This window comes from Phodopus roborovskii, unplaced genomic scaffold (genome assembly GCF_943737965.1).
Source record: "Phodopus roborovskii unplaced genomic scaffold, PHOROB, whole genome shotgun sequence".
Classification (NCBI taxonomy): Eukaryota; Metazoa; Chordata; class Mammalia; order Rodentia; family Cricetidae; genus Phodopus; species Phodopus roborovskii.
In genome coordinates, this window is record NW_026126480.1 from 30,885,718 (window position 1) to 30,902,495 (window position 16,778).

At 43.6% G+C, this 16,778-nt stretch overlaps 1 protein-coding gene across 2 annotated transcripts; it reads left to right on the forward strand.

Annotated features, from left to right (window-relative positions):
• The first annotated feature begins 134 nt into the window (after positions 1-134).
• Positions 135-15,167, forward strand: Ubfd1 (ubiquitin family domain containing 1). Of its 2 annotated transcripts, none has more exons than XM_051192863.1 (7): positions 135-385; positions 553-867; positions 1,684-1,892; positions 4,676-4,741; positions 4,885-4,990; positions 8,893-8,975; positions 10,392-10,863. In XM_051192863.1, the coding sequence occupies exons 1-7, from the start codon at positions 184-186 to the stop codon at positions 10,407-10,409; spliced, it is 999 nt and encodes a 332-aa protein (XP_051048820.1). In that variant the 5' UTR covers positions 135-183; the 3' UTR covers positions 10,410-10,863. The 2 variants fall into 2 exon arrangements, with proteins under 2 accessions (XP_051048820.1, XP_051048819.1); XM_051192862.1 differs by lacking the exon at positions 10,392-10,863 and adding an exon at positions 11,388-15,167 and having other exon boundaries at positions 138-385.
• Positions 15,168-16,778: the final 1,611 nt, after the last annotated feature.

The window sequence follows — 16,778 nt, forward strand, 5'->3', positions numbered from 1 at the left end:
GGGGGAAACTCATCCTAACCAATCATCTTCTGCCACAGCGAGAGCGGGCCCCGCCACTTAAAGGCACAGGCCGCTTACCTGAGCCGCTCGCTCTCCTGCGGACAACTGGGACAGTGTACCGCCGCTAGGGGACAGGGTGCAGGGAGGGGTGATTCCCCGGGCCCGCCCCCCTCGGCTGCGGGAATGCTAAAGCGTGGCAGGGGCCGGCCCGGGAAGCGGAGGGGGCGGGTCTCCATAGAAACCTCCACCTGTTTCCGGCCAGGCTGTGTGAAATTAGGGGCTGTTGCGGGGGCCAATCTCAGCCAGCTCGCTTCTTCCCGGCGGCCCCTGCGGGCGCGGTGGGTGTTGTACACAATCATCATGGCGGCGGCCGGAGCCCCGGATGGTGAGTGCGGAGGGGAAGGCGGTAGGTCGTCGGCTGAAGAGCTGCAGGCGCTGCGGGGCTCGGGGGACGGGGACTGGTCCTAGAGGGAGGAGGTGATGCAGCAGCGGCGGTGCGGTGGCAGGCCGGGCCCGCTGCGAGCACCCACCCCTTAACTTAACCTTTTGCAGGCATGGACACCGAGGCCGAGGCTGTGACCACCGAGGCGCCCGCACGGCCCCTCAATTGCGTGGAGGACGAAGCAGCGGCGGGGGCGGCGGCCGAGGACTCCTGCGACGCGCGAGGCAGCCTGCAGCCGGCCCCGGCCCAGCCCCCTGGGGACCCTGTGGCTCAGGCCTCGGTCAGCAACGGCGAGGACGCGGGTGGCGGTGCGGGCAGGGAGCTGGTGGATCTGAAGATAATTTGGAACAAGACTAAGCACGACGTGAGGATCCCTTTGGACAGCACGGGTTCCGAGTTAAAGCAGAAGATTCACTCCATTACAGGTATTCTAGGAGCTGACACCCAGCTATCTCCAGCCACCCCCCCCCCCCCCCCAGTTCGTATTGCTTACGTTGTACTAGAATGCTTGTGTTTTTCTTGCATGGACTCCCCATATCCTCACTGCAGTTTTCTGAATTCAGTATTTGCATGGCCATTGTTAGTCAGAAAGGGAAAATTGGACTCTTGAGATGCAAGCCTGAAACTGAATAATAGACTCAGCCTTCTAACTAATAATGAAGTACTATTGCTAGTGAAAATCTCCCACGGCTTTTACTAAATTTACAGATACTGGGCAGTAACTGTGGAGATTCTGAGTGGGTCTAGGATGTAGCCACGCGTTTATTTTTAGCAGATAGGTAAGTTTCATAAGGGAAGTTCATGAAGCATTACTATTGACAGTCATGGTGGCCCTTCACAATTATTCATATTTGGTCTTTTTTTTTTTGTACTGGTTTGGTGTTTAAAATTATTTCTTTCTTAAGCTTTTCCCATGTAGCCTGTAAGTGCCATAGAAAAGTAACTTACTGAAGCTTCTGAATCCCTGGCCCTTGTGCATTCTAAGTATTTAAGTGAGAACAAGGTTGAGGAACAACTTGGAAAGAATGATAGCTAAAACACATTGAACAATTCTAAATACCCTAAGTCTATTAGAAGGACCAAGTCTTACCAATCAAATAATCCTGATGGTCCGAATTCCCCCAAGTTCACAGATCAGATAGCTGATGGGAACCTATATTCACTTCCTGTTTTATTACAGAAGGGCCATAGTTCATTCATTTTCTGCTTATTCCTTTCACTATCTTCCACTTTTTATCAAGGTCTCCCACCTGCCATGCAGAAGGTCATGTATAAGGGACTTGTTCCTGAAGATAAAACGTTGAGAGAAATAAAAGTGACCAGTGGGGCCAAGATCATGGTGGTTGGCTCTACTATAAATGATGTTTTAGCAGTAAACACCCCCAAAGATGCTGCCCAGCAGGATGCAAAGGCTGAAGAAAACAAGAAGGAGCCCCTGTGCAGGCAGAAGGTGAGTCCTTTGTGTGCTTGCTTGCTGGTCCTGGGAAATTGGAAGCTGGTTATGTTCTCCCTAGAATAAGCTCCTTTTTGGACAGGGCCCATGATGGAAATTTATGGAGCAGTTGGGTGCAGCAGAGTGGAGTTGACAGCTACCTGAAATATGCAACTTTGTCATCTGGCGGGTCAGTGTGCCTTAGTCTTCCTGCTTTAGGATAAGGCCTCTGTAAGAGGAGACTTGAGCTAGTTAGCAAATGGAACCAGACATGGGTTTCTTTTATTTAGTGTCAGAGAATATGACTAATGTTAGAATTAAGCCCTTATTTCTTACAACTGCTCACATTTGGTGTGTTCTTATGTGTCTTCTCAAGGTTAAAACAAAACAAAACAAAACAAAAAACAATTCTGGATAGGTATGAAAGTCAACAGACTTCAGAGGTTCCCCTAAAACTGACCAGGTCAGGAACCTAAGCCAAATTGAATAAGAAGATATCAACACTTTTTGTTGTGTTTATCGTGGCCCTTCTCTATGGTATAGCCTCAATTTTTTTGTATTATCTCTCTTGCTCTTTGTGTTTGTTTTATGAGATAGGGTTTCATTCACTCTTAAGCACTGACTGGTCTGAAGGTTGATCTGGATACTAGGCTATCCTTGACTTTGTACAGTCCTCTTGTCTCTGTCTCCCTAGTTCTGAGTTTGTGGACATGTGCCATCATGCATGTTTATAGATGTGTGCAGATACAGAGGACTGAACCTTGAGTCTTATTTGTGGTAGTAGGAAGAACTCTACACTGAGCTACCCTTCTCCCAGCCCCTTACCATGTGTTTTTAATTTAATCTATGTCCTGACCAGAGTAGATCTGACTTAGTTATAGGGCCAGTAGACACTAAAGGCATAGTTCCAACTGTGGGAGAAAGATGGTTTTGTGTTAGACATCCATAATCCATGTTTACTTCTATTCACAGAGAAGTATTTTTAAAAATTTGGCAGCAATTGAACAGAATTGTGGGGACAGTTATACTTTTTGTAAAATAAATTTTTTTAAAATATTTATTTATTTATTTACTTACTTACTTATGTATGTATAAGTTCCCTGTCTGCGTGTTCCTCTGCTCATCAGAGGAGGGCATTGGACCTCATTATAGATGGTGGTAAGCTATCCTGTGGTTGCCAGGAATTGAACTCAGGACCTCTGGAAAAGTAGCCAGAGTGCTCTTAACCACTGAGCCATCTCTCTAGCCCCTCTTAACATTTTTTGATGGAAATACTAATATATTTGAAAGAAATATTGTTTGGTTGCTATCCCAGATACCATAGAGAAATTTGTGTAAAGTGTTTTAAAACTGTTATCTTTACAAAATCCCCAAAACTCTGAAGTTCAAAACATCTTTCCATAGAGTATTTGTTTTGTGTTGTATTTGGTGCTGCAGATTGAACCTGGGACCTTGTCAAGACATAACACATGCTCTCCCATAGGGTAGCACCTCTATAGAGTTTTAGATAAGTGTTGTAAAGTTGAATTGTCATTTAAAAGTAAATATTTGTATGAGCTATTTTTATCCCTAAATATGGGGGTCCTAATTTCTGGTAACCTGTTGAGGTCATTCATATTTTCTGTCTTCCCTAGTCACATTTATGAAGAAAATTATTTTCTCATGTCACATCTTAGTGTATAACCTGCCTTGTAAATACAGATTTTGGATGACTAATGGTAGCTTAACAGGCTTAGAACTGTTCACCACTGCACAGGAACAATTCTCCCAAAGGTACTTATAAGTCATGACTCAATATACTTCCATTCTGTGGTGCTTTGCTTTGGTGATGCCACTGGTTACGAGGCTCTACTCCCTCATTAGGCTTTTGATCACTGTGTTCAGAATCTGAGGCTGATGTCAGCAGCAGCCCTTTGCTAGCAATTCCTACCACAGCGTTCTGCTATGCCACTCAAGGGTTGAATTAGCTCGTTGCCAGCTAGTGCTTACATTTGACTAAGTTTTTATCCATGGCTCATTTATTGGCCTATAGTTCCAGCCTTACCAAGCAGCTGCTGTACCTGTAAAGCTATAGATCTAAAGGAGAGGAGATGAAGGCATTTAGGGACTGTGAGTTTGGAATTCTTGAGTCTCAGGGTAGAGGGCAGGAGGAGTGGACTTGATGGCTTCTTAGTGGTAGGGCATGGTGGGGTTGGGGGGGGGGTGTCAGCATTTCTGCTTTTAAAATGTGGCTCTTTGGGTATTCTTTGTGGCTGAGTTGAGGTTGTGGAAGAGGAAGACTTCTGTCATGGTCTATCTCTCTGTAATAATGGAGAAATGACCCTGCTTGGCATTTATACATGTACAGGCAGCTTGTGTTTTCTTTGGAGTTGAAAAACAGCAGATGTTGCTCTCTTTTCCTGTCTGTTAACTTAATGGTTAGTTTTTTTTCACTCGAGAGATGGGAGTAAAACATTTGAATTAGTAACAAACTCCTGCTTAGTCTGTGGAATTTTTATGTTTAATATGGTGGCTGTGTATGGATAAATAAAATTGAGAAGTCAGTTCTTTATGTTGGTAGCCATATTAGTCAGAGGCCAGGGACTAGCACAGGTAAAGGAACATTTCATTATCAACACAAACTCCCTTGAACACATTTGCTCTGCAGTGTCAAAGGCTGCATAGTTTATTGATACTGAACAAACAAACAAACAAACAAACAAACGTCAAGGCTGCTTCATCCTGTCTATCCAAGAGGTTGAAATTTGACTCAAATGTAGTAAGCTGTCTCGTTTTCCTCTTTGTTTTGGCTTATATTGTAGCAACACAGGAAAGTTTTGGACAAAGGAAAACCTGAAGATGTGATGCCATCTGTTAAGGGTGCCCAGGTAAGCTGGCCTGATTTTTGAGCCCCTAAAAGGAATCAGTTCCACAGTCTAAAATTTCTATACTCATGGCTTCAAGTTCTGTCTTATTTCCCTCTCACTGTCCTACTGTTCCTCCCTTTCTCACTGTGCTCTTGTGCCTCTAGGAGCGCCTGCCAACGGTACCCCTGTCTGGCATGTATAATAAATCTGGAGGGAAAGTGAGACTCACCTTTAAGCTAGAGCAAGACCAGCTGTGGATCGGCACTAAAGGTACTCTAGTTCTCTCGGTCTGCTTGGCATCCCAGCACCCTACCTGCCTCTAGCTCCCAACAGCACTGGTTCTTGACTGCGATTCTGCTTTTCATTTGGAGCCCCTCTCCTCTCCGTGCTTTGTCTTCATAGCTTTTGACTGTGTCTTTACATGCTTGCCTATTGGTTGGTCCCATCCCTCTTTTTCTTTTCAATCTGATCTCAGAGACCGTCTTTCAAATTTTGGCCTTTATGTTAACATACAAACCAAGATGTTCCAAGCATGTGACCTAAATCTGGTCCTTAGGCAAGGGTTTTATGGTATATACATAGTTTGTACAAATCAGACTTTCTCTGAAACTAATGGGGAGCTTCTCTTGGAAACTATCAGAGGATCTGGCAATGGCACCTGCAAACTAAGCAGAGTATTTACCACAATCCCTTATGGCCCCATCTAATGTTTAGTTAGCTTTGCTCATGGTGCCTGTGTAGGCCCTCCGTATTGGTCAGTTTGACCTTAAGAGTGAAATTTGTCTATTTGCCACCTACAATTTCTCCTTTGCCTGTTGATTGCCTTTTATATACATCCTCATCTCTTGTCAACAATGCCCCATCTGTGCACAGTCTCTGGTTCAGCCTTGCTATTTCTGGGAATTATCCCAGACCATCCCCAACCTGGTAGCTACCTGATTTCATTTATCTGTCTGTCTGTCTGTCTTTGATGTAGGGCTTTTTTGTGTAATGCTGGCTGTCTTGGAACTTGCTCTGTAAATTAGGTCAGACTCAAATTCAGATCTACCTGCTTCTGCCTCCTGAGTACTGGGATTAAATGCATGCACCATCATTCCTGGCTAGTTGTCAAATCTTGTTGGTAACTCTCCAGAATTGCCCTTTGTCCCTTTCTCTGCCATTTCCAGTACTGGTATCCTATCATCTTTGGTCCTCGTTGCTGGACTGCTTTTTTGTCTGATTTCTAGGCCTGTAACCCTTCTAGGCTAGGTTTGGATGTTTAATTATACCCCATTTTAAATCCATGGCCTGCTCTGTCAACCCTCATGTACTTGAGGCACATTCTTGAATTTCCCAGCTTGTATTTTACGAAGCTCTTGTCTTTGCTGGGCCCTATCCTGTAATGTCTTCTCCTCGGTTCTTGGGATTAATAGTCTTCCACTCTCTCCTGCCCCCAAGATGCTTTTTCCTTGCATCTCCCTAACCCTCCACTTGAACTTCTGTTTCTTTGAGTTGCTTTTGCTCCTCAAGCACTCTATATTTATGTCCCCATAGCACTCATTACTTTCCTACTTGTCTGTCCTTGTTAGATTCCTGGAGGGACCTGAACATGCCCAATTTATCTGTTTAGGCAGCACTGTAGGTGTTCAGTGTTCGAGGTAAATGCCAAAGAGGAGAATAGAGGTCCCATCATCAGAGACTTGTTTGCAAGGGCAGGTTGCAGAAAATGGAACCAAGTTTCACAAAAATAAAACTTGGACAGGGTGGTAGGGAGTGTGTGTGTTTTTTTTTTTTTTTTTTTTTTTTTTTTATCTAAAACATGAATCTAGAACACAGGTCACTGTTTTAACCCTAGAGATTCTTAAAAATGAACAGATTGAAGTGTTGACAGTGCTTGAGTTTTCTCATTTTGTGATAACTGGCTATGTTGTTCATTTTACAGTCAACCCTTAACTTCATGATCAGACCAAATTTTCTGTTTTAAAAGGTTTCTCCTGTGTTTCAATGGCTTTTGAAGGATTTGCTAGAACATTCTGTTGTAGAGAGCCTGTCATATCATCTCCTTTGCTAGTGATTACCTGCCCTGCCTGTGGGTTTTCTTGGTGATCTTGCTTCATCTTCTATTACTGCGTTTCCTTGCTGATGCACATGGCTCTCTATAGCTGGGCCTCTCTGCTTGCTGGCAACCCAGATTGAGAGCAGTTGCCCAGGCTGGTCTAGGAAGGGTCCCCACCATGTCCAGGAGGGTAGGTGAAGGCAAGGGCTCAAGTGTAGAGCTTAATGCATCCAAGAAGTTGTGCATGTTTGATGTTTTTGAGGAAACTATCAGAGCTTGGCATCTGACTTTTGTTGATTCTCCTGCTTCAGCCTCATGAGTACTGAATTTAGGCATGAACTATCACGCCTGGCTTAGAGATTTTATTTAAGCTTCTGTGAGCAACTAGCTTCCTGCTGAGGGCAGAACTCTAGACATGTCCTTATGCACTGAGATTTGAACTGTTTGAGAACTCTTTCCATTATTGTATTAAAAGTATGTCCATGAACTCTTCATACCTTTCATGGTTGATAAGACTGAGCTCTTTATTCTGAGCTAAACCATTCCTTATCAGTGTCTCTAGTAGCCCAGGGGGTGGGTAAGTGTTGTTCTTGTGTGCCCAGGAGGCCTGCCATCTAGCATCAAAGGGACTTGGAGAAGAAGCACAGCTTGTTCTGGGAATTGGCTAAAAGCCATTGGCTTATCTTCACTTCAGCAAGAAGCTGCTGTGAAGTGACTGTCCAAGCAGATAATTGGCCTCTCTATGGGTACTTTGCTATGTAAGGGACTCTCCAGACTGCCACACACAACATCCTGTTGCCTGTGTAGGAAGCAGTTTGAGACCATGGAGCTGCCCAGGAGACTATGCTATGCTTGTAGTCAGCTGCCTTACCCTGCTTGTAGGACATTCAAAGCTTAATTGATTGACATTATCTATTGTGTGGTGTGGTGTTTGGATTGTCTAGTCCTTCAAATTTGAGGAAAAGTCAGAAATATGATTGTATGAAATCTCCAGACATTTCAAGGTGAAAAGTATTTTAAAACTCTCAATCTAAAGGATGCTGCTGATTTTGTCTGTTTGTGGCTGCTGTTTTAGAGCCATAAAGTAGACATATTCAGGCCCTCCTTTCACAGTTTTCTGAAGTCAAGGCCTTTAAAAGTACAATACTTTGTGTCACTGATAAGATCAGAACCCAGGACTCTTTTCTTCTTTCTTTTTTGTTTTTCGAGATAGGGTTTCTCTGTATAGCTTTTGGAGCCTGTCCTGCAACTAGCTCTGTAGACCAGGCTGGCCTCGAACTCACAGAGATCCACCTGCCTCTGCCTCCTGAGTGCTGGGATTAAAGGTGTGCACTACCAATGCCTGGCGAGCCCAGGACTCTTAAATTTCTAGTTCCATTTGGTAACTTAGTTTTTTACTTATCTGCCTTTCTAGATCTTTCGTTCTGCAAAGGTTATAAGGTGTCTTTGCCTGGTGCTTCCTGGGTTATTTCCTGTGGCACAGATCCCCATGCCTCCCCACCATTACACTTGTCTGCTTCAGGTGGCTTATCTCACTGAGGGCCTGCTTCATGACTGCCTCCTTGTTCCTGCCATACTTATACTTGTAAAATATTCTCTGCCCTGTGTGATTATTGGTGTCTCCATTGTTAATCAGGTGAGGGCATAAATGTTTTGAGTGACCATCACAAACAGTTATGTTTATAGAAGGTTTGGTAAGTTTTGGCACAGGCAGTAAGTAGCCTTGGAAGCTTGGCATACTCTCTCCTGTTGTTTCTTTGTTGTGGGCCTCTTGACTTTTCCTTTTTTAGGGGTTCAAAACCTTAGCCTATTCTGGGTTTGGATTATGAAAACACAGAGGAGTTTCGTGGTGTCTTTTAATCATCAGACTTTAAAACTAATAATATGATGGGTAAATGTGCCCTGAGACTTTTACTCTACCATCACCAAAACCTGTTCTTCACTTGGTGCTCCAGATTTCTTAGCTCCCTACCAGGCTGTAGGTACGTTGGTCAGAAGATGCTGTCCTTCGTCCCCAGAGGGCATGGTACCTGCCACTTGAGTTATTATACATCCAACCAGACCTGGTGTGGGAGGAATTGCTGTGGTCAAGGAGGAGTTGGGTCTTTGAGTAACTGCTGTCATTCTTTCACTCTAGAGCGGACTGAGAAACTGCCCATGGGCTCTATTAAAAACGTGGTCAGTGAACCTATAGAAGGACATGAAGATTACCACATGATGGTGAGTAGACTCAGCCTGCCTGGCCACCTGCTTCTGCTTCATTTTGAAGGAAGTGGATTTTTAATGGGGCATTGCTAACTGAAACGAAAGCAGTCTTCAGAAGACTGTGGAGTTCCTGATGTTTTCTTGTTTACTTAGAGTTGTATTCGTGACCTTATTCTCAGTTGTGGTTTTGGGGTTTGGTTTTTTGTTTGTTTGTTTTGTTTTGTTTTGTTTTCCCCCAATCTCCAAGCAGTCCAAAGGAGGGTATGTTTTCTCCTATTTAGAAAGCTCTTCTGTCTCCCTCTTATTTGTAATACTTTGTTTTTAGTCCAGGACAATGAATTTGGAATGGCTTGTGAACTTTCATTTTTAAGTTTGGTTTTACTTATAAAATAAAACATCACCTTAGCCATGGGGCTATGAAGATACCAAGAATTCTTTCTCCTATAGTGGTCTACCATTCTCAGCATGTGTCCACATGACCAGGAGCCCTTTGGGAAGATGGGGCCCAGGGCATGCTTTTTCTGCATGGAGCTCATCAGTTTGTGCAGAACAAAGCAGGCAGTTTAGTGATCTGATAAAACAAGCACCCGTGTAGACTCCAAAGTTGCTACAAGAGGCATTTAACCTGGGTTAGTGACAGTTTGAGGTTGGGTTTGCCTGCTGTTGTCTTCCAGGGGGCAATTCTTTTAGAATCTAGCTATAGTGATACTGTCATATTTCCCTCCATCTCCATAAACAGCTAGCTAGTTGTTTGAACTGTAGGTGGGATTGCCAAGTCCATGGCACAGAGATATGTTGGACAACCTACTTGATCTAGGGCAATAAGTGAAAGGAACTTAGGATACAGTAGGCTGCAGAGCTGGTGTGTCCTTTCCTGCCTGCTCAGGATCAGCTGGGTGGTATCAAAGCCAAGACTATGGGACTGCAGTCACTGAACACAGACTTTTGGAATTTTTTCCTGGCAGTGACAAGAACATACTGGGGTTTCCTTCGGGGCCATTAGGCAGCATCTACACCCTTAATGTATACCTGTAATGTATAAAACAAGATAGCAAACAGATTGGTTTTGCCTGCTCAGTTATTTTTCTGCTTTAACAGTTGATAATGATATTTTTAGCCTGGCCCTTTAACTCTTTTTGAAACATTTGTTTGAAGAGTTTAACCCTGTGGGGCTTACAGATCTGGTTTTTCAGGCAGCCTGGTGATGGGAAAGTAGATAGGGTGAATGGACCACATTAGACATTTCCTAACGAATTTGTGTCCATGAATAATGGTTTAGAATTTAGTTTAAATTCCATTAAAATGTCCTGAAGTCATTTTTTTTTGGCAAAAAGTGGATTCAGCAGTTCCCTTCTGTCTTTTTTTGAATTTGCCATTAAATAGCACCATTACGCTTGTCCTAATGAAAGATTTACTTCCCTCTTCTTCCAGATGCCATTTATCTTCTAGAGTAGTGTGTCACAGTTCATAAGTGCTCTTTGATCTTTAGGGTTATGTTTCAAAGATACAGGAAAGGACTATACCTTACATTTTATACCATCATAAGCCATATATCCATTGCCAAATATGATAGTTGTAAATATTTTGTAACTTGTTTTAAATCTTTTAAATAAAAAATTTTTTTACCAACAGTGATGTTGTACCCATTGTCTTCCCGTCCCTCGTTCCCCATTATTGTAATGTATGCTCTTCATCTATCATTGCTTTTGTTTGTACATATGTCCATGAACAAGATGGCATACTGTGTCGTGTTTTTTTCAGTTTTCATAAATAGCTTTCATGGTATCTACCCTTCTGCAACTTGATGGTTTGGGTTTGAGGTTGTAATCTGTCATAACTCTAGATCTAAAGAATCTGTTCATATCTTAATAAAAGACTACAGTGTTTGTATGAATAGGCCACACCACTGTGAACTGTTGTCATTATTCCTTACTGGAGGGTATGTAGGTTATTTGTCAGGATTTCAACATTTCACACGGTGTGATTTAGACATTCATACCTGCTTCCTGTGTATGAGTGGCAGTTTTCTAGGGCAGTGGTCTTCAAACTGTGGCTTCTGGACCAGTAATTTTGAAATTACCTGGGAGGTTGCTAAATGTTTCTTGGGCTTTGCCTCAGGCCTCCCAGACTAAAATCCAGGGGCTGGAGCCTGCAATCTATTTTTGTGAGTCTTTCAGATGGTTCTGATGTGCACTGGATTTTGCAAACCACTGCCTTAGAGTTGGCAATGCTGAACTGAACTTTCCCCTCCCCACTTGCCCTTTCACCCCCACCCCCCTTTTAAGTGTAGGAGAAACATTTACACAGTTTGGTTTTGTTTTTCTTCCCTTGTTAATCAGTTTGCTCCCCTCCCTCCTGCGTCTGTTGTTCTGCCTGCTTGGTCACCCTCCTCTGAAGCATCGCTTGGTTTTTCCTTTTCCCTTGCAGGCGTTTCAGTTGGGCCCCACGGAAGCCTCTTACTACTGGGTGTACTGGGTTCCAACTCAATATGTGGATGCAATCAAAGACACTGTGCTGGGCAAGTGGCAGTATTTTTGAAAGCACTTTCACCTCTGGCCCAGGAGACTGACCCAAAGTGAAGGACATTGCCGGGAGAGGTCTGCAGCATCCCTGGATTGCAGAGTTCTGGGACTTTGTTCACACACACAAAAAATCTCTATTCAATCTGAGGTGATGTGGTGACTGAAGCCAGAGGTGATGTACTTTCACCATTAGCTTAATTTGAACTTAAAATCACCGGTTCCCTTTCTTGCAGTCAGCTTACCATTTTTAAAGTCAGTATGGTGGAAATTAATAAATCCAAGTTTTGAACATGTGTGGAATACTCTTAAGTCTGTTTGAGAGTAGATCTGCCAGCAATGCTGAGAAGGAATAATCAAAAGCACTCTGGTTATTTCCTTTTCTCTTTCTTTTCTGTGTCTTCCTTTTCTTTTTCTTTTTTCTTTTTTCCTTTTTGTTTGTTTGTTTGTTTGTTTTTAGAAGTGATTTCAAGTGAAATCTTCAGATGTCTTTGGTTGCAAACATTTGGACTGCATTGTGATGAGTTGGGTTTTTTGTTGTTGTTTTGTTTTTTCCCTTGGTATTAAAATTGTATGCAAAATGGGGGTGGTTAGTAAGCCATATTTTTTTTTGTGTGTGTGCTCATTGATTCAGATTTTTTTAATGTTTTCTCACTTTCGTATGATTTTGTTTTAAACCCAAAGATGCAGTTTCTCTTTTGGTACCTCATCTTCACCTCCTTGCCAGGCTCTTTCCCATGTGCTGCTGCTGCTGCTTGGGAATACACATGGGAAAAGCACAGCTGGTGGTCTTGGTGTAGGGGCCCCCACCTTGCTGGGGTGTCCGCTGAGCAGCAGAGTATATCTCGCTTGACTCCTGTGTACATGTCTTACCCTTTGGATTCCTGTTCTGGGGGGAGTTCCACTGCTGATTTGGTTGTTGACAGCCTTCTTTGAGCTGGGCTTTGAAGCTCTGCCTATCACCACAACTTGGGACTTGCTGCTCCAAGGCCCCCTGCTCTGAGGAGCCGGATTGCCATATGGCCTCAGATCACATGCTTTCTTTTCTTGGGAAGCTTCCCAGAACTCCTTAAGCAGTCCAGTGGTTGTTTGAATTATGCTTCTCCATTTGATCCTTCTCATGTGTTCAGTTGAAGTGTCCTTTATCCCAGGTTCAGAGATGCTGCCTTTCTCATGGAAGACCTCTGACCCAGTGGGTTGGCCAGTGGTATTCCAACAACAGAGATGGGATAAGTTGCTTTTAGGACCAGCTTGGTCTCCTGGTGTTAGCCCTGATGTTCTTTGTACACGTGAACTGCTGTCTTCTCCGTAAGCCTTGATTGACTGAAATGAGGGACAGTCTCTTGGTGGATCCCCTTTGTGCTGTTTGCTGTTTCTCTGCTGCCGTCTTTGCAATTCTCCTCTCACTGATTGCAGGCTCTCATAGTAAGGCTTGGTGAGAAATCTTCCCAGCGTCACACTTTGGAATCTAAGCTGTTACCCGCCCTCATCCTGTGAAATGTATTCGCATGTTTTCACCTAAGATGACTATTCCTTGTGAGCCAGTTAATGACGATATTTATGCCCTTCCCTTCTAAACTGTAGTTTGGGAATCCAACCCACATAGACAGACTCTTGCTTTTTGTGGTGTACTCAGTGCCAAGTTATGCATCTGGACAGGCAAACTTACTCTGCTTTTTGGGCGTGTAAGTAATGTATGCAAAATTCAGCGTCCAAGAAACTGCCTGTGTTTTAGCACCTCAGTGGTAATTGTGGATTTTCTGTTCTTGTTGGCCTGCAGTTCCTGGAGAAAGTACATTATGCTCCTTGTCCAAGCCTCCTCCTGCACTTGGCAGGTCTTCCAAGGAAGTAACCAAGTGGCAGGTAGAGCATCTTCTTGGCTTGAATACTGTCATTTGTTTGCAAATGTCCCTGTCCTTGAGACTTGTCTGACAGTGCCAAACACCCAGGCCTCTGTGTTCCCATCTTAGCTGAGGCCCCTTCTGCTACCCCCCCCTTTTTCTGTGAAGGTCCAGTGCTCTCTGCCTTCCCCCTTCCTAGTACACGTGCCCTGCCATTATCCCCCCTGCTGCCCAAGGGCCAAACTGCTTCTCACGTAGGCTGGTGTCATTTCAAGAGGACCAAAGCCTCTGTGAGCCTTTTTATTTTCAGTAAAATGGTGCTTTTTCCTTACTTGGAGATATTCTCTATAAATAATGTAAATGACACCTTTTCATATGGAGCTGTTTTGAGTATTGCTTTCCAGAGCTTGCTGAATCTGCTTGAGCTCTGGCTCCTGACCCTGTCAGCACAGAAGGCCTTGCCAGAAGCTCTCAGAAGGGCAGGGGCAGGCAGTGCCAGAAGCCCTGGGAATAAGTGTTCAGATCTGTCTGGGTCACAGCAGTATTTGCTATTTTGTCACTCAGTCCCTTGAGCAGTCTTTATATATTTCTTACCATGTGGAGTATACTGACTAAATCTGTGTGAGCAAATTGAAATTCTCTTCCCATTAGGTAGCATCACAGTGTTTTTCCTCAGGATTATGTCTGTACAATTCCTTCACTGTCAGATCAGAGGGCATGCAGGTAGCTAGCTAGCTCTTCTTGAGAAGGCTCTGGTGGCATTACATGAAGCTAGGTGGAGGAGTCCTACTCATGACTAGTCATCTCCTGGGCTTGTCATCATGTAGCCACTGAAAGGGCTGTTCTCCCATCTACAGGTGGTACTGGTGGCCCTTCTGTAGGGCTGCCCTCACAGACATCATGCCTTCCTTTTCCTCCCTTAGGCGACTGGGCAGAAAAATGTGATCACAAAACTGCTGCTGAGCCTGGGTCCCTCAGCTCAGAGCACTCAGACTCAAGAGTTGTAGGACTTTGGTGAGAAGAATTTTAATTCATGTGGGCTTTGCAGATAGCTTTGGCCCTTCAATTAGATTTGATTGGGCAAGGATGCACTTTCATAGCATCTTGTGGACACAGTTGGGGCCTGGTAAAGTCCTAAGTAGCTCCTTAATTGCTGCTTACCCTTATGAGGGCCAAAGAGATTAACTTTGCTACGTTGCCATGTCTCAGAAAAGTTGCCATATCTCACCCAGAAGGGATTTTTTTCCTCTTTAATGTGCCTGGAGGAGCATTGTGAGTTCTTGGAGTTGGCCTGCCCTTTTCGTTGTCAGCAGCTAAGAAGGGAAGGGATAGATATATAAATGCCAAGGTCAGGCTTTCCACCCATCTGCTGAGGGAGCCAACTTTCTTGCTCCTTACTGTTCAGCCCCATTCCCTTGGAAAAGGATGGTCCCTTTATTTTGAAGTTTTGTAATAAAGTCACCTCCAGTCAGGATTAGGCCCATTTCCTTCATCATAGGCCTAGAAGCCTTCTTGAAGTCACAGTGGCTAGGAGCCCTCTAGTGTACAGGACAGCTGGTGGATTTAGCTGCCAGGCTGGGTGGTTCTGCTTTCTTGGTGTCTGAGAACCTTCTTTACCTTCCCTACAGAGTTCTGCAGAGGTATTTGACATTATGTAAGTACTGTTTCCTTGTGGTGTATAATCTGTTCTTGTTTGTTTTTTAATCAAAATGCCTGTTTGGGAGGAGATGAACGTATTTAGTCTATTAGATTTGCGCTGCTGGATTTTTTTTTAATGTGTAATCTTGACTAGCTGTCTTATTGTTTATCCTGTAAGATTAGTCTATCAATTAAAGTTTGATAATTAATTGCGTCTCTCTTTCCTTCCAGTTCTTCATGCGCCTAATCTATTCTTGGGACTTAACAACACTTAGAACAGGGCCCAGAGCCATCTTTGTCAGCTGTGGTCTGACTTGTATGGCTTTGAGCAATATATACAAGTTTATTTTCTGAAATACCTGAGATGTGATTGAGTCTGAAATATCAGACTAATGAACATGCCAGTCAGCTACCCTCTTGCATGCCTCTAGTTAGAGGAAGTTGTCTCTGTTCTAACTGGAAATCCTGTACCCTTGCCAGCCATATAGCCTTCAAAGACATGCTTTAAGAAACAGTGGAAACAGTCACAGCTGGGACCACATGCTATTTATAAAGACCCAAGAAGGAAAGGAGGAGGAAGAAAATTACTACCAGAATTTTCTTGTAATAGGACAAGACTGGAATTCTTGGCATCAAGGGTAACAGTTGGTCACAATGTGGCATAGTCTACCCAGTCAATCACATGTTAAGACATTTTCCCTATCCCTTCACTGTGAAGTATTTCTGAAGGTTCTGATCTCCCATTTTTCTATTTTGCTAATACCTCATACTTCTGAAGCAACACTGAAAAGTATTTTTCTTTCTTTTAGATAGAGTCTTACTAGCTAGTTTAGGCCAGCCTGGAACTCAGGATCCTCCCACTTTACCCTTGTGAAGGACTACAGACATGTGCTGTGATGTCCAGCTTCACAGGCTTAGATTTTTATGAAAAATTTTATTATAATTTTGTAATAAAACTGTACAGATATCGTGTGTGCACACTAATGTCATGATGTATGTGGACATCAGAGGACTGCTTTTGGAAGTCGGTTCTTTCTTACTACCATACAGGTTCTGGGATGGAAAGGCTTGGCAACAGGGAAAGCCACAGAGCCATCTTGCCAGCCCACCACTAGATTCTTAAAGATCTAAAAGCAAAAACTAACAGCTTGAAAGTAAAAGGGGTCCTGGTCAACTACATCAAGGAGACATGGCTAGGGTAATCAGGGTTAGAAAAGCAGCCTTGGCAGTTGTGTGGCAGAGATCTCATGGCAGGAAGCATGCCTACTTCTCAGCTGGCTTTGGCTCAAATAAGAGTGGGAGAGACCATGTCTCTATCTCTAAGGACTGTCTGCTTATAAGGTCTCTACCGTGGAAACAGTTGTTAATTTTGCTTTTTCTATAACTTTTCCTTGTTCACCCCATCTTTCAACTAATTTTTAAATTCCTCACTTTTATGCCTTCTGCTCTTATCTAACTCCTTTGCTGTTTTTCTGCCCTTAAAACTTTTTTAAAATTGCACATATATGCACACATTTGCCAAATTGCTCATGTGAGAAGGTCAGAGGACAAGTTAGTGGACCTGGTTTTCTCCTTCCACATTGACTGGATTCTAGAATTCAACTCAGGTTACCAGGTGTGTTCAGGAAAAGCCTTTACCTGTTGAGCCATCTTTCAGCCCCTCCCTTTTTTGTTTGGAAAGTTGTCAATTTACAGAAAATGAAATATTCTCATCTGTTCAGCATCCTCATACCTTTCACTTTGTTAGCCAGTAGCTATGGTATTGTCCACAAGTGGTCTCTAATCAGACCACTTTCCTGTGCTGATGACAGACATGCAAA